Genomic DNA, 18,478 nt, shown 5'->3' with positions numbered 1-18,478 from the left:
GAGCAATCAAGTGACACATACACACAATATCCAATAAATTAACCATTTATTTGCAGAATTAAAAAAATTAAAACAGAGGAGATGAGGATATGGATAAGAGGGAAGGGATAATTACAGTGATGTTTTTTTTTTATTTATTTTTCTTTAATAAGAAACTGAGAACTGAAAAAAGCCAAGACCCAGAAACTCAGACCTATTTTACCCTCTAACCTCCTTCCTGCAATCAAGGTGTCCTTACACCCCATTTTTTCCCTTTCCCTCCCTTCTCCCCAGTTCCTTGGCTCTACCTTGACACTGACAACCCTATCCACCCAAAGAATTAACCCTTCCAGCCCCAGGCTGGAGAGGCCTAGCGAACAAACCCCTTCCCCAATAAATACCCCCCCCCATTCCCTATCAAATGGAAAAATAAATATTGTTTAACTCCCACCCTCTTGTCCAATTGGATTTGGGACTTTAGCCATTCACTCCATGCCCTTGGCTGTCCCTACTCTGCCCATACTCAGTTGTTCCCTTTAGCTCCTCCCACAGGGCTTTTGGGGAGGAGAGGGGGGAAAAGGATTATTGACCTTTTAGTTACTGGGGTACATTCTTCCTCTCTGCCCCTACTACCAAGGCCCAAGCAGGAACAGGGCTAGAGGTAGGAGAAGTAGGAGAAGAGGGCAGGTAGGAAGATTCCTGGAGGCCACCCTGCTCCTGGCACCACTGTGGTTGTATCGACTACCGCCACCACTTCCTTTACCCACAGGAGTATCCCTTCTTGGGGGCCGGGCTGGTGGGGCCACAGCTGCTGCTCTTGCTGTCCAGTCATCTGCATAGTGTTGCCCTTCCCCAGAACCACTAGCATCCTCATCTGAAGGAGAGAATCAGAATATCAGAGATGGAAAAGTCCTTGTAGATCAAACTGGACTATAAGCTGTCCCCCAAATCCAACATGCCATCCCGGGATGTGTGTGCATTCACGTAAGCCAGCCTCCATACCTAAAGTATACTTTCCTTCTTCATACCTGTCTTTTAAAATCCTTATCTATCTGCAAGGTTTGACTCAGATGCTATGTCCTCCATGACACCTTCCTTGATCTCCCCAGCTTTTAGTGTTTTCTCTACTAAAATTTTTCTAGAGTACTTTATGAACTCTCCTTTACCACCCCACCCCAGCCACCACTCCCTAGCTTGTATTTACTTATCTGTATACATTTTGTATTCCCTAGTTGACTGTAAGTTCCTTGAGGGTAGAGACTGCTTCATTTTTGTCTTTGTATCTCCCGTGCCTAGCATAATACCCTGCATATGGTAAACTTTTCATAAATATTTATTTAATTTAATGTGTCCAGTCCCCTCTGTTATAAAAGTGCTCAATCCCCACTCATTTTATAGAGGAAGTTTAGAGAAAGGAAGTGAATTTTGCCCAATGTCACAGAAGTTGTGAATCAGGACTCCTGCCTGCCTCCAAGTCTAGTTTTTGACTACACTGTCCTCCATATAACTGTGGGGAGGATAGGAACAGGAACACGGAAATGGAGGAAGGGAAACAATGTCAAAGGGACATACAGAAAGATAAGGAGATGTCAGAGAGAGTGACTGAGAAAAGGATAGAGAGCAGTTATGGATCTTTGGGGAATTGGTTCACTTTGGCCTTCAGGAAGATGAATCAGTTAAGAATTAAAGGTTGGGAGCTTTGGTTAAGATCAACAGTGGGAGCTATGGGCCATGAAGGGGTCAGGAATGAGGGGAGAAGCCAAAGTCCCTGAAAGGTTGGGGTCAGTGTTAAGACAAGGTCAGATGGGGGGATGATCCTCACCTGCATCTTGAAGGTCCAGGTCATGCCCAAGAGCTGCTGCCCTCATTCGTGCTGTGGCTGCCCGCAGCTGCAGCCTCTGCCTCCTTGTGGAGAGGCTGGGCCCTGAGATGTCTACTTCCAACTCAGGGTTTTTTATCTGCTCAGCCAAGGAGCTTCCTACTACAGGCGGAAGGTACCTAGGGCCATGAACAGTCAGAAAGCATGTGTTTTCTTTTCCTGCTTTCTCTCTGTCCTACCCACTCTTCACTTTTTAATCATTAAACATCTCTACCCCATCCCTACCATCACTCCATAATTGTCCTCACTTGAACCTTTTTGGCTCTTTGCTTATGCATTATTCCCCATATCCCGAGAGGGTCTTACCGTCCCCATCCTGCTCCTGTCCAGCAGGGCATTGCCTCTTCTGTAACATCCATTGACATCCGTGGGTCTCCACACAGTGTCAGGGGCAGCCCTGTCCAGAAACCCCGGACCCGCTGCAGCCGCTCCCTAAGCTCCCATACCTGATGGGTAGGAAAGATGGAGTTATGAAGAATGTAGGTCAGATAAGCCTCTACTTTTCACACTTCTTCATGTCATTCTCATCCATCCTCATCCACCTATCTTCTGTTAGAGATTCTCTCACCAGCCGAGGCAAATTGGTTCCTGCAGCTGTGGTGGGCCACTCCTCCTCAGGTGGAAATGTCCACAGCTGATTGACCTCATCATGGGGTGAAGGAGCTCTCCGAGAACGGACAGGGGCTGGATGAGGACCCCCACATCCCTGAAAGACCTGAGTGGTATAGTAAACAAAAGAGTTCAGAAGTTAATTGGTTCCTGCCCCTTTGCTCCTTTCCAGTAAAAATGGCAATATTCTCACTTTCCCTTGGTAGAGTCCCTGGACTCTGATTCTCTGATACCTGGGCTGAAATCCCCACGCTGTTTTCCTGCAGAAACATCAAACCCTCTGAGATTTTAACTCCAATGGACTCAGATGCTAACTCAAAGGAGAAGGGGCCTTGGAGCCTCTCTGCCAGGAGCAAGAGTGTGTCTGGTAGGGAGAAGAAGAGACAGGATGGTACGATAACCCTTTATCCAAGATTCTTTCCACAGAGGCTCTCTTCCAGGCCTTAATGTGAGGATATTTGCCTTTTAGATTTCCTGGTTAGCCCTTCTTGGCATCTCACCCTTCACCTATGCCCCTTTTACTCAGGTAGTCTCACCTCCCAGTCCTCCCTTGGCCCCTCTCACCCAAGTAGCTTCCCCAGTCCGGCTCCAGCCCCCCTCCACTTAGACAGCCTCGAGCCACATTGAGGCAGAAACCCCGACAAGGCCGAAGGGAAGGAGCCCCCTGGCATAGGGGACAGCCAGTCAGACGCATTACAGCTTGGACACAGCCCTCAGACATTGACACCTGGGGACAAAGAACATCACAACCATCATCATTAATCATCAACAACAACAAACACTTATTAAATAATTACAACTTGAAGGGCACTGTGTTAGGCATGATCTCAAAGAATGTACAATTTAGTTGAACAAAAATATTAAAAAGATAAATGATGATACTTGAAGACTCTGATTTTTTTTTGTCAGGTTGGCAAATTCCTAGAATTGTATGTAGATTATCTTAGGAAGTTGCTTAAGACACACTTTCCCATTGGGACTTTGGCAAAATCACAGTATCAGAGGGAGGATTTTAACCCAGGTCTTCCTCATTCTAAGCCCTGCATCCCTGCATTATGCCATGCTGCATTCATGAATAATGATCTAATGTATGATGAATATCAATGGGAGGGGTAGGAATTCCTCAAGAATGAGAGATCATTGAGGACTAAGACTAAGAGAAGACTTCTTGGAGATGACTTTAAGGGTGATGTTCAGATAAATGGAAAAGAAGGGAGAGGGTAGATATTTTAAACAGAATGTTAAGAGCAAAGGTACAGAGGTACGAATGACTTTTGGTGTATTGAACTCAGGATAGATAGTATTTCCTTTGGTCTAGTTGGAGGAAAGGATTCAATGAAGTATGACACATGGTTGAAGTCTGGGGTTTAAATGCCAGCCTATGGAAAATTATCTTGTACAAAGCTTGAGAACAAATAACAGGAGTTAGAGGCTCAAATGGACTTGTAAAAGCTGACTGTTAAGTTTTCAGTAAGAATATTTTACATTTTGATAATTGGCAAATACTGTAAAACTAGGGTTTGACTTACTGTTTTGTTGACTGTCTAGATTTAAGAAAGTGATGGAGAAAATGCAAATAATGCATATTAAGCTTAAAAATATGTCAGGAGGAACACTTTTTCTTTTAACCAGAGAGCCAATTGTTAAATATTTACTAGCATACCTCAGATTAGAAATCACAGAAATCAATCTCCCCAAACTCCAAAATAGCCATACTCTGACTGATATTATTAATAAATTCTACAAAAACACTATAGTAGATGAAACAATGTTAAACAGCAGAAATTTCCATAAAAACAATAGTATAAAATTAGACAAAAAGCTAATTTATGTCACAGTGAGTTTCACCAATCCAGACAGGACAATGATACATTAGTAATTTGACATTACTGTGAAATGTTGTTAGTCAAAGATTGTGTGATGAGAGACAATGCCTATATAACCTCCAGAGAGTCCAAGAGAGCCAAGAGGCAAAGGAGATCATAGGCATAGCATGGTCAGAGATTGTGGTAATTGGAATTTGTCTCTTTTCCTCTCTTCCTCTTAGGGTAGAAATTTACCCCAGGACAGAGAAGGGACCTAGTCCTTTGACCATAACACAGTAAGTAACAAGGGTTTCCTTAAATTAAAATCTCTCTATTGGGGTCTCTCTCAGGCCCCCAGTTCTTTCCCTGGGGTCTTCCCCTTCCCTAATATTGTTACCAACCTTAAGTGCTGAGCTGACCACATCTCTTCCAGTTGCCAGTCCCTGGATGAAGGCACGAGCAGCCACAAGAGCTCTAGTTACCTAGTTAAGGGACATGGGGGAAGTAGAAGCAGTTTGTTAGAATTTAGGAAAAGGGATCTTAAGCCTGGGTTTCTGTGGAGATCTATGGAAAGCCAAAGCTGGTAAGGTTTAGTTGGAGTAGAGAAAAATCAAGAGGCTATTGTCTGAGGGAATTAGAGTTCCTGGGGGAATTGTTATCTAGCTGGTATGATGGGATCAGAATCTTGGGGAAATTAGGGGAAACTACTTCTCACATAGTAGCAAAATCAGGGGTTTGAATAAGTACAGAGGTATGAAGGCAAATAGAATTAGAGTGCAGCTGCCCCTTACCTGCAGGCGGAGGCGTCGAGGTGAGTCCCCAAATGGTTGTAGCTGGCCATTTGGGGATGCAGACAGGCGTGCAAGGCAAAGCAGGTAGTCAGGGGGGAAACTATACTGTGGATGCAGCAGGGGAAATGCCCTTTCCAAAAGTTGAGCCCAGAATTCAGACAAGGCATCATCTAATCCTGCACTAGTCCCCCGGTAGTGGCCACGTAGCTGTGAGAAGAGCTCATTGAACACTGGTGCATGCTGGACAAATAGGCGGCCATAGGAACGAGAGAATAACTGGGAGAGGGAGCGTTCAGATGCAGAGAGCAACTCCTGGAAAAACTCTGTATTAGATATAAGGATGGTGATGAGTGGGGATGGGCATGGGAAGAGAGTGTGACCAAAAGACAAGAGACAGGCAGACAAGGAAAGGAGAGCAATGAGGAAGAGACAGTGAAGAAGAAGAAAAAAGACAAATTAATTTGGAGTTCCAGTGTCAAGGCTAGGGGAAGAAGAACTGATTATCTTGAGAGGGGAGTGGGTGTTGGGAAAAGATTGTGGGTCCTGAGCATAGAGGGGATATAAAAAAGCTAGGTTTTTGGACACTAGGGTCCTCACCATTGAATTTCCGATGCTGAGCAGCTAAAGTATGTACAAGGAAGGATCCACTCTCCTCCACCAGACTCCGAAAAGTACCTTCTGTCTCTCTAGTCAGCTTCTGTTCTGCATCACTGGAGCAGCATGTGTATTCCTGAGGGCAGACCCGGAGATGCTCACCTGAGGAAGAGTGATATGTCAGGGAATGTTATTATGAAAATTTCTTCCCTCTCTTATCTTCTTCCTTCCCTAGCTGGACTGGTTGCCATTGTCTCCTCTTGACTCTGTTCTTTCTTCTCAGTAGTCCCCAGCATTCCCTAGTTCACTGGCCAATGGCCATTTATAGTGTCTGCTCAAAAGGAAGTCCAGATGGACAATGACAATCCCCAACCATTAGCTTAACCCATTCCCAGGGCCCCAAAGGTCTCATAAGATGGAGGGTTATAGGGGAAAGAGATTATGTGGAAACAGAAGAGTATTGTTATAAGTCTGTGTCACAGACATGGATTTATGGGAGAAGTTTCTATGGGAGTAGAAAATCTATTATATGACTGAGAGGGAAAGGGTGTGGAGGAAAGGAGGGTTCTGTTGTCATGGTCTTTGAGAAAGGGTGGTCAAGGAGAAAAGGAGGGTTCTGTAAGAATAGGGGGAGAGGGGCTTTTGGACAGGGGGTTCAGTTATCATGGGCCTGGGCACAAGGGGGTGTTCAAGGAAGTGGGGTTACTATGGAGTAACTAAAGGGGATTATTACAGGATAGGGAGTGGTCTTTATTAAGGATGGGCTATGACGGGACCGGGAAGACTCTGTTCCCCAGCCTTCTTGTTCTCCCCTTACCAGAGATCAGTGTGGGAGGCAGTAAGCTCAGGCTGTAACCCCGGGCCCCCAGCACCTGCCGGGTCTCGGCGCAGCTCCGTGTGGCCTTGGCCTCGCCCCCCGGCCCGGGGCACAGGGGCAGCAGCAGGAGCAGAAGGGGCCGCAGAGAGGACATGACTGCGACTGCCTCGGGGAACGGGAGTGGGTCCGAAGGATGAGGGAAGAACCACTTGAGTGTGCAGAGCCAGCTCGAACTGTGGGACCACTTCACTGGCCAGAGAAAGAACGAGCCTGGAAAACACAATTGCCCAGCACTGTTGCGGGACCAGGCGGCAGCGGCGGAGACAATGGGAGCCGGGAGCCGGACAGGAGGCAGGGCCAGAGGCAGAGCCACCCAATGAGAATATGAGACTGACCTCAGGGGCGGGGTCATGGGCGGGACCCAGCCAATGTGAGCTAGGAAGACTACCCACGGGGCGGGACATAGCAAGAGCAAGTGGATAGGTGAGGTTGAGGAGGTGTAGCCCGCAGTGCGCCTCAACCAATGGAAAAGGACAACCAGGTTTGAAGGCGCTAACCAGACACTGGGTAGGGACCAAGCCAATGGGAACCCAGAGTCGGGGATAGAAGGCGGTGCCTGCGGACAGATTTGCTCTAAATAGGGGGTTTCGGGGTAGAGAGGGAGGGAAAAGGCCAGCCCACGTGACAGCTTCTCGAGGGAGAGGCTAACACGTGGACTGAGAAATACACGTTAGAGCGTGACGGGCACGTGTCCTGGGCCATTAGCCCCAACCCCAGGGCCCCTGGCCTCTAGGTTGGCGCGTGCGCAGAGGTCCCCACGCCACTTCCCGCGTTTTCCTCGAGGACTGAGATTCCGGAGAACTGGAGGGTTCAGGTAGTAGCGGGGAGGGAGGAGCCGCCCCTTATGGGACGGGACTCACCCCTCCCTCATCGGGCATGCGCCCCTCACCTGGACGGGCGGTCTTTATTTGAGTAGGTGATTTCTGGAGGTGCCTGTTCTCTTTTCCTTTGCAAACAAGGTTAGGGAAAACCACATTCCTGTCGTGTAAGGTAGGGAGGAGGCAGGAGAGGGGGAAGAAGCAGCTGCTGAGACCGGCCGGGAGACCCCAGAGACCGCGGCGGAGGAAGAGGAGGAGGAGGAAAGAGGAGAAAGAGACGGGAGTGGCGGGGGAAGTGGGGGTGATGCGCGAAGAGGCGCAGCTTAACTCGGGGCTAGGTCGCACTCTGGAGCCGAGCTCCGGCAGGGGCCCCAGGTTGGGCCTCAGGGGGACCTAGGGGGACCCAGGGAGACCCGGGGCTCATGGGCCCCGCAGCAGCAGCCCCGTTGTCGGTGAGGCTGGGAGCCCCAGGGGAGGAGCTTCCCCATCCATTCGCCCCAGAATGAGAGGTCACTGTGACCGTGGGATTCACGCCCCACCCCAACACTTTAAGAATTTCGACACTTCACTTCTGAGTTTCAGGGGCCGCCTCAGTGAGGGCGGGGGGGCCGTAGGTGGGTGGGGTGGGAAGTAATGTCTGTAAAGGCTTTAAGCAAGGTGCTGCTGTATTAAGTGTTGATTTGCTGTTTTTGCTCCCTGATGTGAAAGTTTGCTTTGACTAAGCCCCCTCCCCCCATTTCAGGCTGCTTTGGTGACTGATCCCTCTTCTTCCCAGACCCTTCCCCTTTAGCTTTTTTTTTTTTTAGAGTACCCCCTGATACCAGAAGCAGTTGGCTCCTTATCAGTCTCGGGGTTTGAAAATTTATCACAATTAGCATACTTACTCTTAGTGTCTGTACCAAATCTAGGACAGGGAGATGGTTTCTTTGGAAGGAAAAGAGGATCTAATCTGGATTATTGCAATCACCTTCCATTTGGTCTTTTTTCCTTAAATTTCTCCCTAAGGCAATCAATCCTTCATTCACCTGCCAAAATGACTTGTAAAGTATTGATCTGTCCTTATCACACTTCCTATTAAATAATTAATTCCGGTGAGTTTTTGTCAACAATGTCTAAGGTTACAGTATAAAGGCTCTGGCATTTAAAGCTCTTCACAACCTGGTCCTTTTCCAGTCTTGTTAAGCTTTACTCCCTTCTAATGATCCATTCAGATTGGTCTGATTGCTTTTCTTGCTACAGGTCACTCCATCTTCCATATTTGTCTTTGTATCATTTGTCTCACATGTCTCAAATATGTCTTTCATTACCTTAGTTTCTTAGTTTCCTTGGCTTTTCAAGACATTGCAAATCATACTGACTTACGCATTTTTCAGGAGACCTTTCCCAAATATCTCCCAGTTACTTGTATCTTCACCTTCCATCTGAGGCTGTATGCTTTTTTTATGTATCTAGATATTTTCATGATGTCTTTTTATTCAGAATTTGAACTCCCTAAGAGCAGGAATTATTTTTTTCTTACTTGGTATCCCTTGTGCTTAGCCCAATTCCTGGCACATAGTAAACAATAAATGCTTTTTGACTTGGCAAGAAGTTGAGCTTGTAAATGGTTTCCCCTTTGCCTTCTTCAGAATCATCATTATGCCTATGATGCGCTCCTCCTCCCTGTGCCATGGCTTCTCTTCCAGTTCTGGATCATCTCCATGGCAGAATGGGAGGCCAGCTAGTGAAAGGTTTTCGTCTGCTTCATCTACCTCTTCTGCCAGTGTTCCCTGGGGTGAAAAGAGGAATTCTGTTTTGGTTTCAGATGTTGGGTGAGTAGGGCTGAGGAGTAAATGTATAGCCCTGTGCCTGTATTCTGCCACTGTCTGATCTACATGAGGGTAGGAGACCAGGTCTTATTTATCTTTATATCTCTCCCAGTACTTAGCAAAATGCTTGCACATTGCAGGTGCTTGATAAGTTACTATTAAATGAATGAATCCCTTCTATTTCCCCAAATTAATCATCTTTTATTGCATTAATAATAATACAATTATATCCTCCTATAAGAATGAAATAAAACCTATCTGGGTTCATAACAACATAGTATAGAATTTAGACTGATAATGATATAGGAAATGCTTTAGTATAGCAAATTTATGCATAGAAAATGTTTGATCTTCTGTTATTCACTCAACAGACATGTATTGAGTACCTCTTTCTTATAGAAAACCATGCTAAGAAAAGTAGGAGATTTTAAGATAATTACGTACTCCTTTTCCATAAGAGTTCACAATCAACAAGCATAAGATAAGATATGCACAAATAGCTACAAGACAAGGGAGAATGTGATAATGATTTTTTCTTCTAACATGTTCTGTTGTTTTTTTCCTGCACTATAGTTTCTGTATAATTAATGCTTATATAGTATTGCATATTTTTGTACGTTATCAGTCAGCATTTATTAAGAGCTTCTTGGGTTTCAGGCACTGTGCTAAGTCCTGGGGAAATAACTCCTGTTCTAATAGAGGTGGCAACATTCAAATAACTTTGTACAAGATAGGTACAGGATCAGTTGGAGAAAATCTCAAAGGAAAGGCATTAGCATTAAGAGGGATAAGAAAGACTTTTTTCAGAAGGTGGGATTTTAGATGAGACTTGAAGTGGGGGAGGGCAGAAGGCAGAAATGAAGAAGAAAAACATTCCAGGGGTAGGGGACAACCAGTGAAATGCAGAGTTGGGAGATAGAGTATCTTATATGAGAAACAATAAAGAGGCCATTGTCACTGAATTGTAGAATACATGGAGGGGGGAGTAAAGTGTGAGAAGACTGGAAAGGTAGGAAAGAGCTAGGGTATGTGTCTTATCTCCCTAGCTAGACTGTAATCTCTGAGGGTAACAATATTCATCTTTGTGTTTGTCCTAGTGCCCAGTAATGTTCAGCATATAGTAGGTGCTAGGTTTGCCAAGGAGAGGGAGACATCACTTACAGCTGATATCACCAGAAAAGATGGATAGGATTTGTTACAGGTGGCAATCAGGGTGGTAAATTCCAGCCAAGGGAACAAATATGAGCCTTCTATGTTGTAGACATCAATTTGGGGAAGGTACATTCCTAACTTAGTTTAATTTATCTATTATAAATTTGTTACCCATAAATTTATTGAAAGTATTCTTGAATCTACTAATACTTCTTTGATGCCCCCAGTTCTAATGTCTAGGTTTGGGATGATAACCTACCCGTTTGTCTTATCCACAGAATTCATCCATATCCCTTTCTCTCTGAACCTTTATCTTTCCAAAGACACACCCACACACATACACATATACATATACACACACACTCTCTCTCACACACACTTATACTCCAACTTAAAAAAAACATATCCTCATTTCACTCCAATAACCCTCAAAGACAAGGTTTCTTAACCTTTTCTGTGTCATGGATGCCTTTAGAAGTCTGATGAAACTATAGTCCTCTTCTCAGAATGTTTTTAAATGCATAAAATAAAATACATATGATCATAAAGCAATTTATTTGAAATACAATTGTCAAAATATTTTTTAGAAACAAGTTCACAGACCACAAGTCTATAAATCCCTTTTCTAAGATTATATTACAGATATTTAGCTAAACTCCCATTTTGGGAGTTTTTACTTCAGTTCCACAAGGAAGAAATTAAAGGTCTAGATGCACTGCCCTCTCTCCCCAATCCTTGTGGAATTTATTTCATTGGCTTGATTATTTTAATTATCCTCCTTTAAATCATTTTTACTAGCTCACTTAACATTGCTTTGGGGGAATATAGCTAGTAGTGATGCTTTAAACTAACCATGTTCAATTAGGCCTTAAATATGTATCATTATACTTTAAGGGGCATAATTCAATTTATAGAATACCTAAATGTTTTGCTCATATGACCAGTATAGCCATCTTTGACTCCTTGGCACCATTCTCATGTTCCAGGGTCAGCTGTTCCCTATAGGCAGGAATTTGCACGTATTTTTGCACTTATTTCAAGGGATCTCTAGGAAAGGATTGTATCAACAACTGTTTTTACTTATTCATTCTTGGGTCTCATGCTTTCAATAGAGGGATAGCTCCAATTTATACATCTCTGGCTACAGTAAACAGATCTCTCTTTTCCTGCCCTGGAGGACAGATATTTTTTCATTGGGGAGGGAGAGGTTGTAGGGGTAGGGAATCTGCAGCCTCAAGGCCACATGTGGCCCTCTAGGTCCTTGGGTGCAGCCTTTTTGATTGAGTCCAAGTTGTACAGAACAAATCCTTTTATTAAGGGGATTTGTTCTGTGAATTTTGGATTTAGCCAAAGGGCCACACTTGAGGACCTAGAGGGCCACATGTCGCCTCAAGTTTGCAGGTTCCCCAACCCTGGTAGGGGTAAAGAGAGAAACATAACCCAGCTTCTTTATTTCTGTATAATAGAATGAGAGTTAGAATGGGGATGAGACATTATAGCTAAGGGGAAACCATGCTTTCCCATAGGGATAGTGATGGTGACTTTGAAGATGCCTGGAAGCAGCAGATGAAGAAGAGGGTGGCCAGGAAACAACCCAAGACCATCCCAGTGAGTCCTAGTCTTAATGCTCTGATTTGGAACATGGGGGTGGGTGAATGAACTGATAGACACTGAGGATGGGGTTGGTTGATGGAAAGGATACCTGAAAATATATTGAGTGAGGACGAACAGAGGTTGGAGAGTTAGTGGAAAGGAGAAATAAAGTGAAAGAAATAGAAATAGAAAGAAATAGAACAGTAAGGATATGGAGGGATAGGAATAGGGTTTGGGGGCACTGGGGAAAAAGCTACAGTGATTGTTCATGATCCAATTCCATTTAGCTAGAATAGCATGCAAATCAGCATGATAAAGGAGCACTAGCCAGGCAGTCAGGAGATTAAACCCTGCCATTACTTAGCTGTGGGACATTAGGCATGTGGTTTCACCTCTCCAGACCTCAGTTCTCTCCTCTGTAAAATGATAAGTTTGGACTAGATTATCTCTAAGGGGCCTCTCATATTAAAATTCTGTGAAATCAGTTTTTAAAATGAATTGTGTCTTTAGTAGCTTTAAAAACTTCAGTTTTAAACTAACGACTGAAATATTTCCCTTTTGGTTTGTAATTTCACATTTAGTAGATGGGGTGGAAGAGAGGAAAAAGGGTTGGAGTTAAATTTTGTTCTTTTTTCCTTTCTAACTCAGATTCTGTTTTGTTTTGTTTTTGTTGTTGATAAAATTTTGTTTTGATATCAAAAACATTTCTCAAACAACTCCTATAAAGTATATCCTAGAAAACTGTTAATCAGAATTTTCTAATAGAGTAATTTGAACTTACAGTACATTTCACTCTTATTAACAGAAAGGACATGTACTGTAACTTGAATAATTTGGTACACACATTGTACATTTTACCTGATTAGTGTTATTTTTATTTTTAAAATTATTGTTACTGTTCTTTTGACTCTGTGTTCTTTGCTCTCTATCACTTCATGCACATGTTCTCATGATTTTCTGAATTGTTCACATTTTTTAATCTTTACAGCAGATTCTACTATATATGGTTTGTTTGGCCATTTCTTTCATTGGACATATGTAACTGCTACCCTTTTGTTGCTTATAGTAGCATTATTTGCAACATTTTTGTACATAGTGTTCATAATCTTCCATTCTCATAACTTTTTCTCTACACTTCCCTAGGTGGCCAAGCATCCAAGGAAGGAGTCCCAAAAGGACTGTGAGGGACTTAGGAATCTGAAACCCCCTACTAGTGATCTCTTAGAGGCTGTGAAGACTGCCAAGAGTGCCATGCAGGTAAAGGCACAGTTCCTGATCACTTTCATTTGTTACTGACTTACTCTTTGCTTGAGGTCTCTGCAGCCTTGGATTGGTATAGATTTTTTTTTAAAGCAATTGGGGTTAAGTAACTTGCTCAAGGTTACACAGCCAGTTATTTTGTGTGGGTGTTAAGTATCTGAGGCCAGACCGATCCTGGGTCTCCCTGCGCCACCTGGCTGCCCCTGGTATAGATATTTTAATGAACTTAGGCGGAGATAGGAAAAATAGGTATTGGACCTCAGGGAAAACTCTCAAACATTGAGGCATATGGAGGTTTGGGAAGTGAGGGTGGGAGTATCTCCTTTCCAGAGACTTTTCAGGATAGGAGAAACTCTGATTGTGGGCTGAGGAAGGAATGAGCTAGGGTATAAGCCAGGAAAAGAACTGGAGTGTGAGGTACATGTCTGTATTTTATCCAGGTTGGTCATTAACCCCTTCATTTTTTCCTTCCTGACGTTCCTGTTCTAGGTTGTGGTGGATGACTGGCTGGAGAGCTACAAGCAGGATCGACATACAGGATTCCTGGAGCTCGTTAACTTTTTCATTGGGGCTTGTGGGTGTAAAGGTAAGGAGACTTCCCCTCTCCTTAATGCTTTGGCCTATTTTCCAGCTCTCTTAAATTTCCAGGCTGTTACTCTCTCAAAATAAATTTCTTACTCTACTTCCCTCTGTGCTAATAAGCCCTTTCCAACAGCATCAGATTGAGTTAGAAAGTGCTTCAAGTGACCAAGTAGTTCAATCCATACATGAAAGGAATCCTCACCATGACATAACAGCCACCTACTCTCTACTTGAAAACCTTTAAGGAAGGGGAACCTATCACCTCTTTAAGGCAGCCCATTTCACTTTTGTTTCTGCTTTCTGGGGCCAGACTGACATGTGTAATGCCTTCTTCAGCTGATATCCTTAAAATAATTGAAGACAGCTGTCATGGCCCCATAAACTTCTCTAAGTTTAAACATCTCTAGTTCCTTCAACTTATCTTCCTGTGATATGGATTCAAGGCCCTTCACCATCTGATTGTCTTTTCTGAACATTCTCCAGATTATTAGTATCCTTATTAAATCAGGGTACCCAGAACTGAACACAATATTCCAGATAATGAAATAGAGATGGAAGTGGAATACAAAGGAACTATCCCCTCTCTATTTCTGGAAGCTATGCTTAATGTAGCCAAAGGTTGAAAATAGTTTTATTTTTTAGATATCACATCATACTGAAATCCCCAGATAATTTTTTGAATAATAATTTTTCCCAGTTACATGTAAAAGTAATTTTTAACATTCATATAAAAAATTATTAAATTCCAACATCTTACTCTTTCTCATCTCTCCCCTCCCTGAGATGGGAAGCAGTTTGATACAGGTTCTATATGTATAATCATGCAAAACATATATCTGTATTAGTCATGTTGTGGAAGAAAACAATAACAGAAAAAAATAAAGTGAAAAATAGTATGTTCCAGTCTGCATTCAGACTCCATCAGTTCTTTCTCTGGAGGTGGGTAGCATTTTTCATCATGAGTCCTTTGGAATTATCTTGGTTGCTTGTATTACTGAGAATAACTAAGTCATTCACAGCTGGTCATTATACAGTATTGCTGTTACTGTTTACAGTGTTTACTCCTGGTTGTGCTCACTTTATTTTGCATCAATTCATGTAAGTCTTCCCAGGTTTTTCTGAAATTTTCCAGCTTGTCATTTCTTATAGCACAATAGTATTACATTACAATCATATACTACAGCTTACAATCATACGGCACAACTTCCCACATAATGTTTTAAGACTGTTGTCCAATCATGCTTCCTACATCTTTTATTCGTGAAATTGATTTCTTTTACCCATTCTTGTTGAATTTTATCTTATTAGATTTAACCCAGTGCTCTTGTCTGTCAAGATTTTTTGTATCTGGACTCTGTCTCATTAGCTCTCCCTCCCAGCTTTGATTCATTTGCAAATTTGATAAGCATAAAGTTTTTTATATTGATCCACATTATACTGATGCAAGTTATTGACAAAGAAAGTTATTCTCAGTAACTTACTACTTCAGAGCAGGTAGGTAGTGCAGTGAATAGAGCACTGGCCCTGGAGTCAGGAGGACCTGAGTTCAAATTCAGCCTCAGACACTTAACACTAACTAGCTATGTGCCCTTGGGCAAGTCACTTAACCCCAATTGCCTTGCTTTTCTCCTCCAAAAATCCCCCCCAAAATTACTACTTACTCTTCTAGATTTTCATGAACCCTATGCTTAATGATACATTCTAGAACTTTCCTAGACCTCAAAAGTCAAATTCACTAGCCTAGTTTGTAGACTGTCCCTTTCGCTCTTTTGAAAATTGAGACATTTACTGTTCTCCAATGTTGTGGAACTTAAATTCTTTTTTATGACCTTTCAAATATTACTGTCTCAGTTCATAACTGTGATTTCACTGGTGTAGGAAGCTCCCAATGAGGAACTACTACTACTGCCACAACTACTATCATTACTATCAGTACCACCATTACTACTACCACTACTCTAATATTACTACTACTAGCTAGCTAGCATTTTTATATATGTGTGTGTGTGTGTGTGTGTGTATATATATATATATATATATATATATATATAAACACCTACTATGTGCCAGGCACTGTGCTAAGTGCTTTACAGATATTATCATTTGATTATCACAACAACCCTTCGAGGCAAGTGCTATTAGTGTTTTCCTTTTTATAGCTGAGGAAACTCAAGTAAACAAAAGTTAAGTGACACACCCAGGGTCACACTGATAGTAACTATATGAGGCCAGATTTGAGCTCCAATCTTCCTGATTCCAGGTCCACTGCTCTAGCCACTGTACCTCCAATGCAGGTCAGCCCCTTCTCTATAACTTATAGTCTTGTAGTGTTGCCTCCAGGCAGCCTAACCTCCAGAGTTTAGGTGATGGGTCCAAAGATACATAACACTTGGGGATTTAAATCCAATTGTTGCTGGTGTTGAGGTCAGTCCTCTAACCAGTATACCATCCTGCTCTGTGTTTATGATGATTATGTAACTGAATAAACATTATTTTATATACTGCAGGAGAATTCAGATTTTGAGCAGCATCAATGGCAGTCCTCAGAATGTTGTTACTGCTCACAAAGGGGAGGAGAAGAGGTACAAAAGGGAACAGCCTTAGTGTGTGTCCCCTTGACCTTTAGTCAAGGGCAGTGGAAATTGGGTGGCTTCCACGTGCGAAGCTATGCAGTGGCCCAGGTTTCAGGTGCAGAGAGGGTTCTAGACAAAGAATCAGCATGTCATTAGTAGAGAATCCCTTCTCCTCCACAGGGGAATAAAGTAGTAAAGATGAAAATAGTGAATGTTGGGTGAACTCTGGCCACTAATGCCCTACAAATTGACCTGTTTTGGAAAACAGCATGGAAATATATTAGAATAATCACCAAATTGACCAGGGTAGACAGAGGGAAATGTCACCCAGAAGAGCTAACATTTAGATATCTCTTTAAGGTTTGGAGAGCTCTTTATGTATGCCATCTTATTTGATTCTCAGCCCTGTGAGAGAGATATTCCTATTTTCACTTTACAGCTGAGGAAAATGAAGCCAAGAAAGTAAGTGATTTGATTAGCTCACACAGTAAGTGACTAAGGCAGGATTTGTACTCAGTCTTCCTCACTCCAAGTCCAGTGTTTTGTCCGCTATACCACCTAGAGCTGCCTCTTTTTTTGGGGGTAGCAAAGAAATGGAAAGAAAGTGGGAATTCATTGATTGGGAAAAGACTGAACAAATTATTGCTCACAAAGGGGAGGATGTATATATGTATTTTCTTATATATTTAAGATAATTTTTTTTGCATTGTAAGAAACTATATATTTATGAAAAATTCCAAGAAAATTTGAGAAGATACGTATGACCTGATTCAGCATGAAATAAGCAGACCATGGAAAAAGTTTATATAATAACCAAAAGAGCGAGCAGCTAGGTGGTGCAGTGAATAGAGCACCGGCCCTGGAGTCAGGACGACCTGAGTTCAGACCCATCCTCAGACACTTGACACACTTACTAGCCATGTGACTTTGGGCAAATCACTTAACCCCAACTGCCCTCCAAAAAAAAAAAAGCAAAAAAAAAATAACCAAAAGAATATAAAGAAAAATAACCCTAATCAGTACTGTTACCAATCTTGACCTCTGAGGACTGATGGTGAAGCCTTTCCCATCCTCTTAGCTGAGAGATGATGGACGGATGGTGTAGAATGGAGGCATATTATCACTAGTGGTTGATGTTTTGGTTCTGCATAACTGTTTCATTATTACAAGGGAGAGAAGAGGATGCTATTGCAGGGAGTGGTTATTGGGAAGTGACACTAGATTTTTTAAAATTATCAGTAAAACCTTTCTTTAAAAAGTAAGTGCAGAGTCAGCACCAAAGGAAGAAAAAGCCAGTACCATAATGTGCTATAGGTGAAAGAATGAAGGACACACCTGGGTTTTATATACCAGCTCTTCTTCCCTCCCCCTGTTAGTTTCCTCATTTGTCCAGTGAAGGGGTTGAAATAGACAACATCTCAGTTCACTTAAAACCACAGTAACAACAATACTATTTGTATATTGTTTTATATATATATATATATATATATATATTATATATATTCTGTACTTTATCCTGACAGCAAGGCATTCTGCTGTCATGCAAGGGTATTTACAAAGACAAGTCATTATCTTCTCTTAGTCTCTAGTTCTTCCTCTATGAAATGAGAATGACTTGTGCTCCTGCCAAAACAGAATTTTTGTGGAGCTTAAATGACAAAATGTGTATAAAATGTTTGTAAATCTTAGAATGCCATATGAATGTTAAGTTTTTGTTGTTAGCTCGTTTATTGATATATCTGCAAATAGCAAAGCTACTCTATCTCCTTCTGTCCACTAAAACCTAAATTCCTGTCCTTCAGGTGTAGTAACCCATCAGATGTTCAAGACTCTGCAGAATTCAGAGATCATCCAGCATTTGACAGAGAAGTTTGATGAGGTGGGAACAACACGGGGATAAGGAAATCAGGAGTTCCTTGTACCTTATTTTTATTGAATTGAGAAACCATTTTCTTCTTCTTATAGTAGTGTTTTGTGCCTGAGAGTGCCTGAATGCAATCTCAACCTTTCTTCTTGGGTGGGAATGAGGGGAAGAGGTGGGAGGGGGGAAAGCAAGAGTGAATAGAGTTTTGTGGATTAACAGAGAGGCACTCCCAGAATTGGGCTTTGGCTATAAGGGGCCCCTTCCACTTTATGAGTTTCACCACTGAAATGTTAT

At 42.5% G+C, this 18,478-nt stretch overlaps 2 protein-coding genes across 7 annotated transcripts in view; one reads left to right on the top strand and one right to left on the bottom strand.

Moving 5' to 3' along the window:
- Positions 1-29: 29 nt before the first annotated feature.
- On the bottom strand, positions 30-6,821 carry GPC2 (glypican 2). Its single transcript, XM_069063297.1, has 10 exons — positions 6,475-6,821; positions 5,661-5,819; positions 5,064-5,386; positions 4,674-4,754; positions 3,032-3,194; positions 2,701-2,831; positions 2,427-2,573; positions 2,165-2,304; positions 1,802-1,977; positions 30-853 (listed from the first exon to the last, which is right to left on the bottom strand). Exons 1-10 carry the CDS (start codon positions 6,626-6,628, stop codon positions 609-611), a joined length of 1,719 nt encoding a protein of 572 aa, XP_068919398.1. The 5' UTR covers positions 6,629-6,821; the 3' UTR covers positions 30-608.
- A 300-nt stretch (positions 6,822-7,121) lies between these two features.
- The window catches only part of STAG3 (STAG3 cohesin complex component), a 66,081-nt gene continuing 54,724 nt past the window's right edge, over positions 7,122-18,478 (top strand). The window contains exons 1-6 of one of the 6 annotated variants that reach the window (XM_069063276.1): positions 7,122-7,446; positions 8,981-9,163; positions 11,839-11,920; positions 13,049-13,162; positions 13,655-13,751; positions 18,123-18,199. In XM_069063276.1, coding sequence (XP_068919377.1) covers positions 7,379-7,446; positions 8,981-9,163; positions 11,839-11,920; positions 13,049-13,162; positions 13,655-13,751; positions 18,123-18,199 — 621 coding nt within the window. In that variant the 5' untranslated portion in view covers positions 7,122-7,378. Of the gene's footprint in view, positions 7,494-7,521; positions 7,805-8,980; positions 9,164-11,838; positions 11,921-13,048; positions 13,163-13,654; positions 13,752-18,122; positions 18,200-18,478 lie in introns of those variants that run through there. The other 5 variants (XM_069063281.1, XM_069063278.1, XM_069063275.1 and 2 more) reach the window with 5 other exon arrangements.

The sequence above is a fragment of the Petaurus breviceps genome, unplaced genomic scaffold (genome assembly GCF_028583685.1).
Source record: "Petaurus breviceps papuanus isolate PSGF00001 unplaced genomic scaffold, PetGlider_PUasm1.0 90537, whole genome shotgun sequence".
Classification (NCBI taxonomy): domain Eukaryota; kingdom Metazoa; phylum Chordata; class Mammalia; order Diprotodontia; family Petauridae; genus Petaurus; species Petaurus breviceps.
The sequence above is the reverse complement of the archived record's forward strand: the minus strand, read 5'-3'. Positions and strand labels throughout refer to the sequence as shown.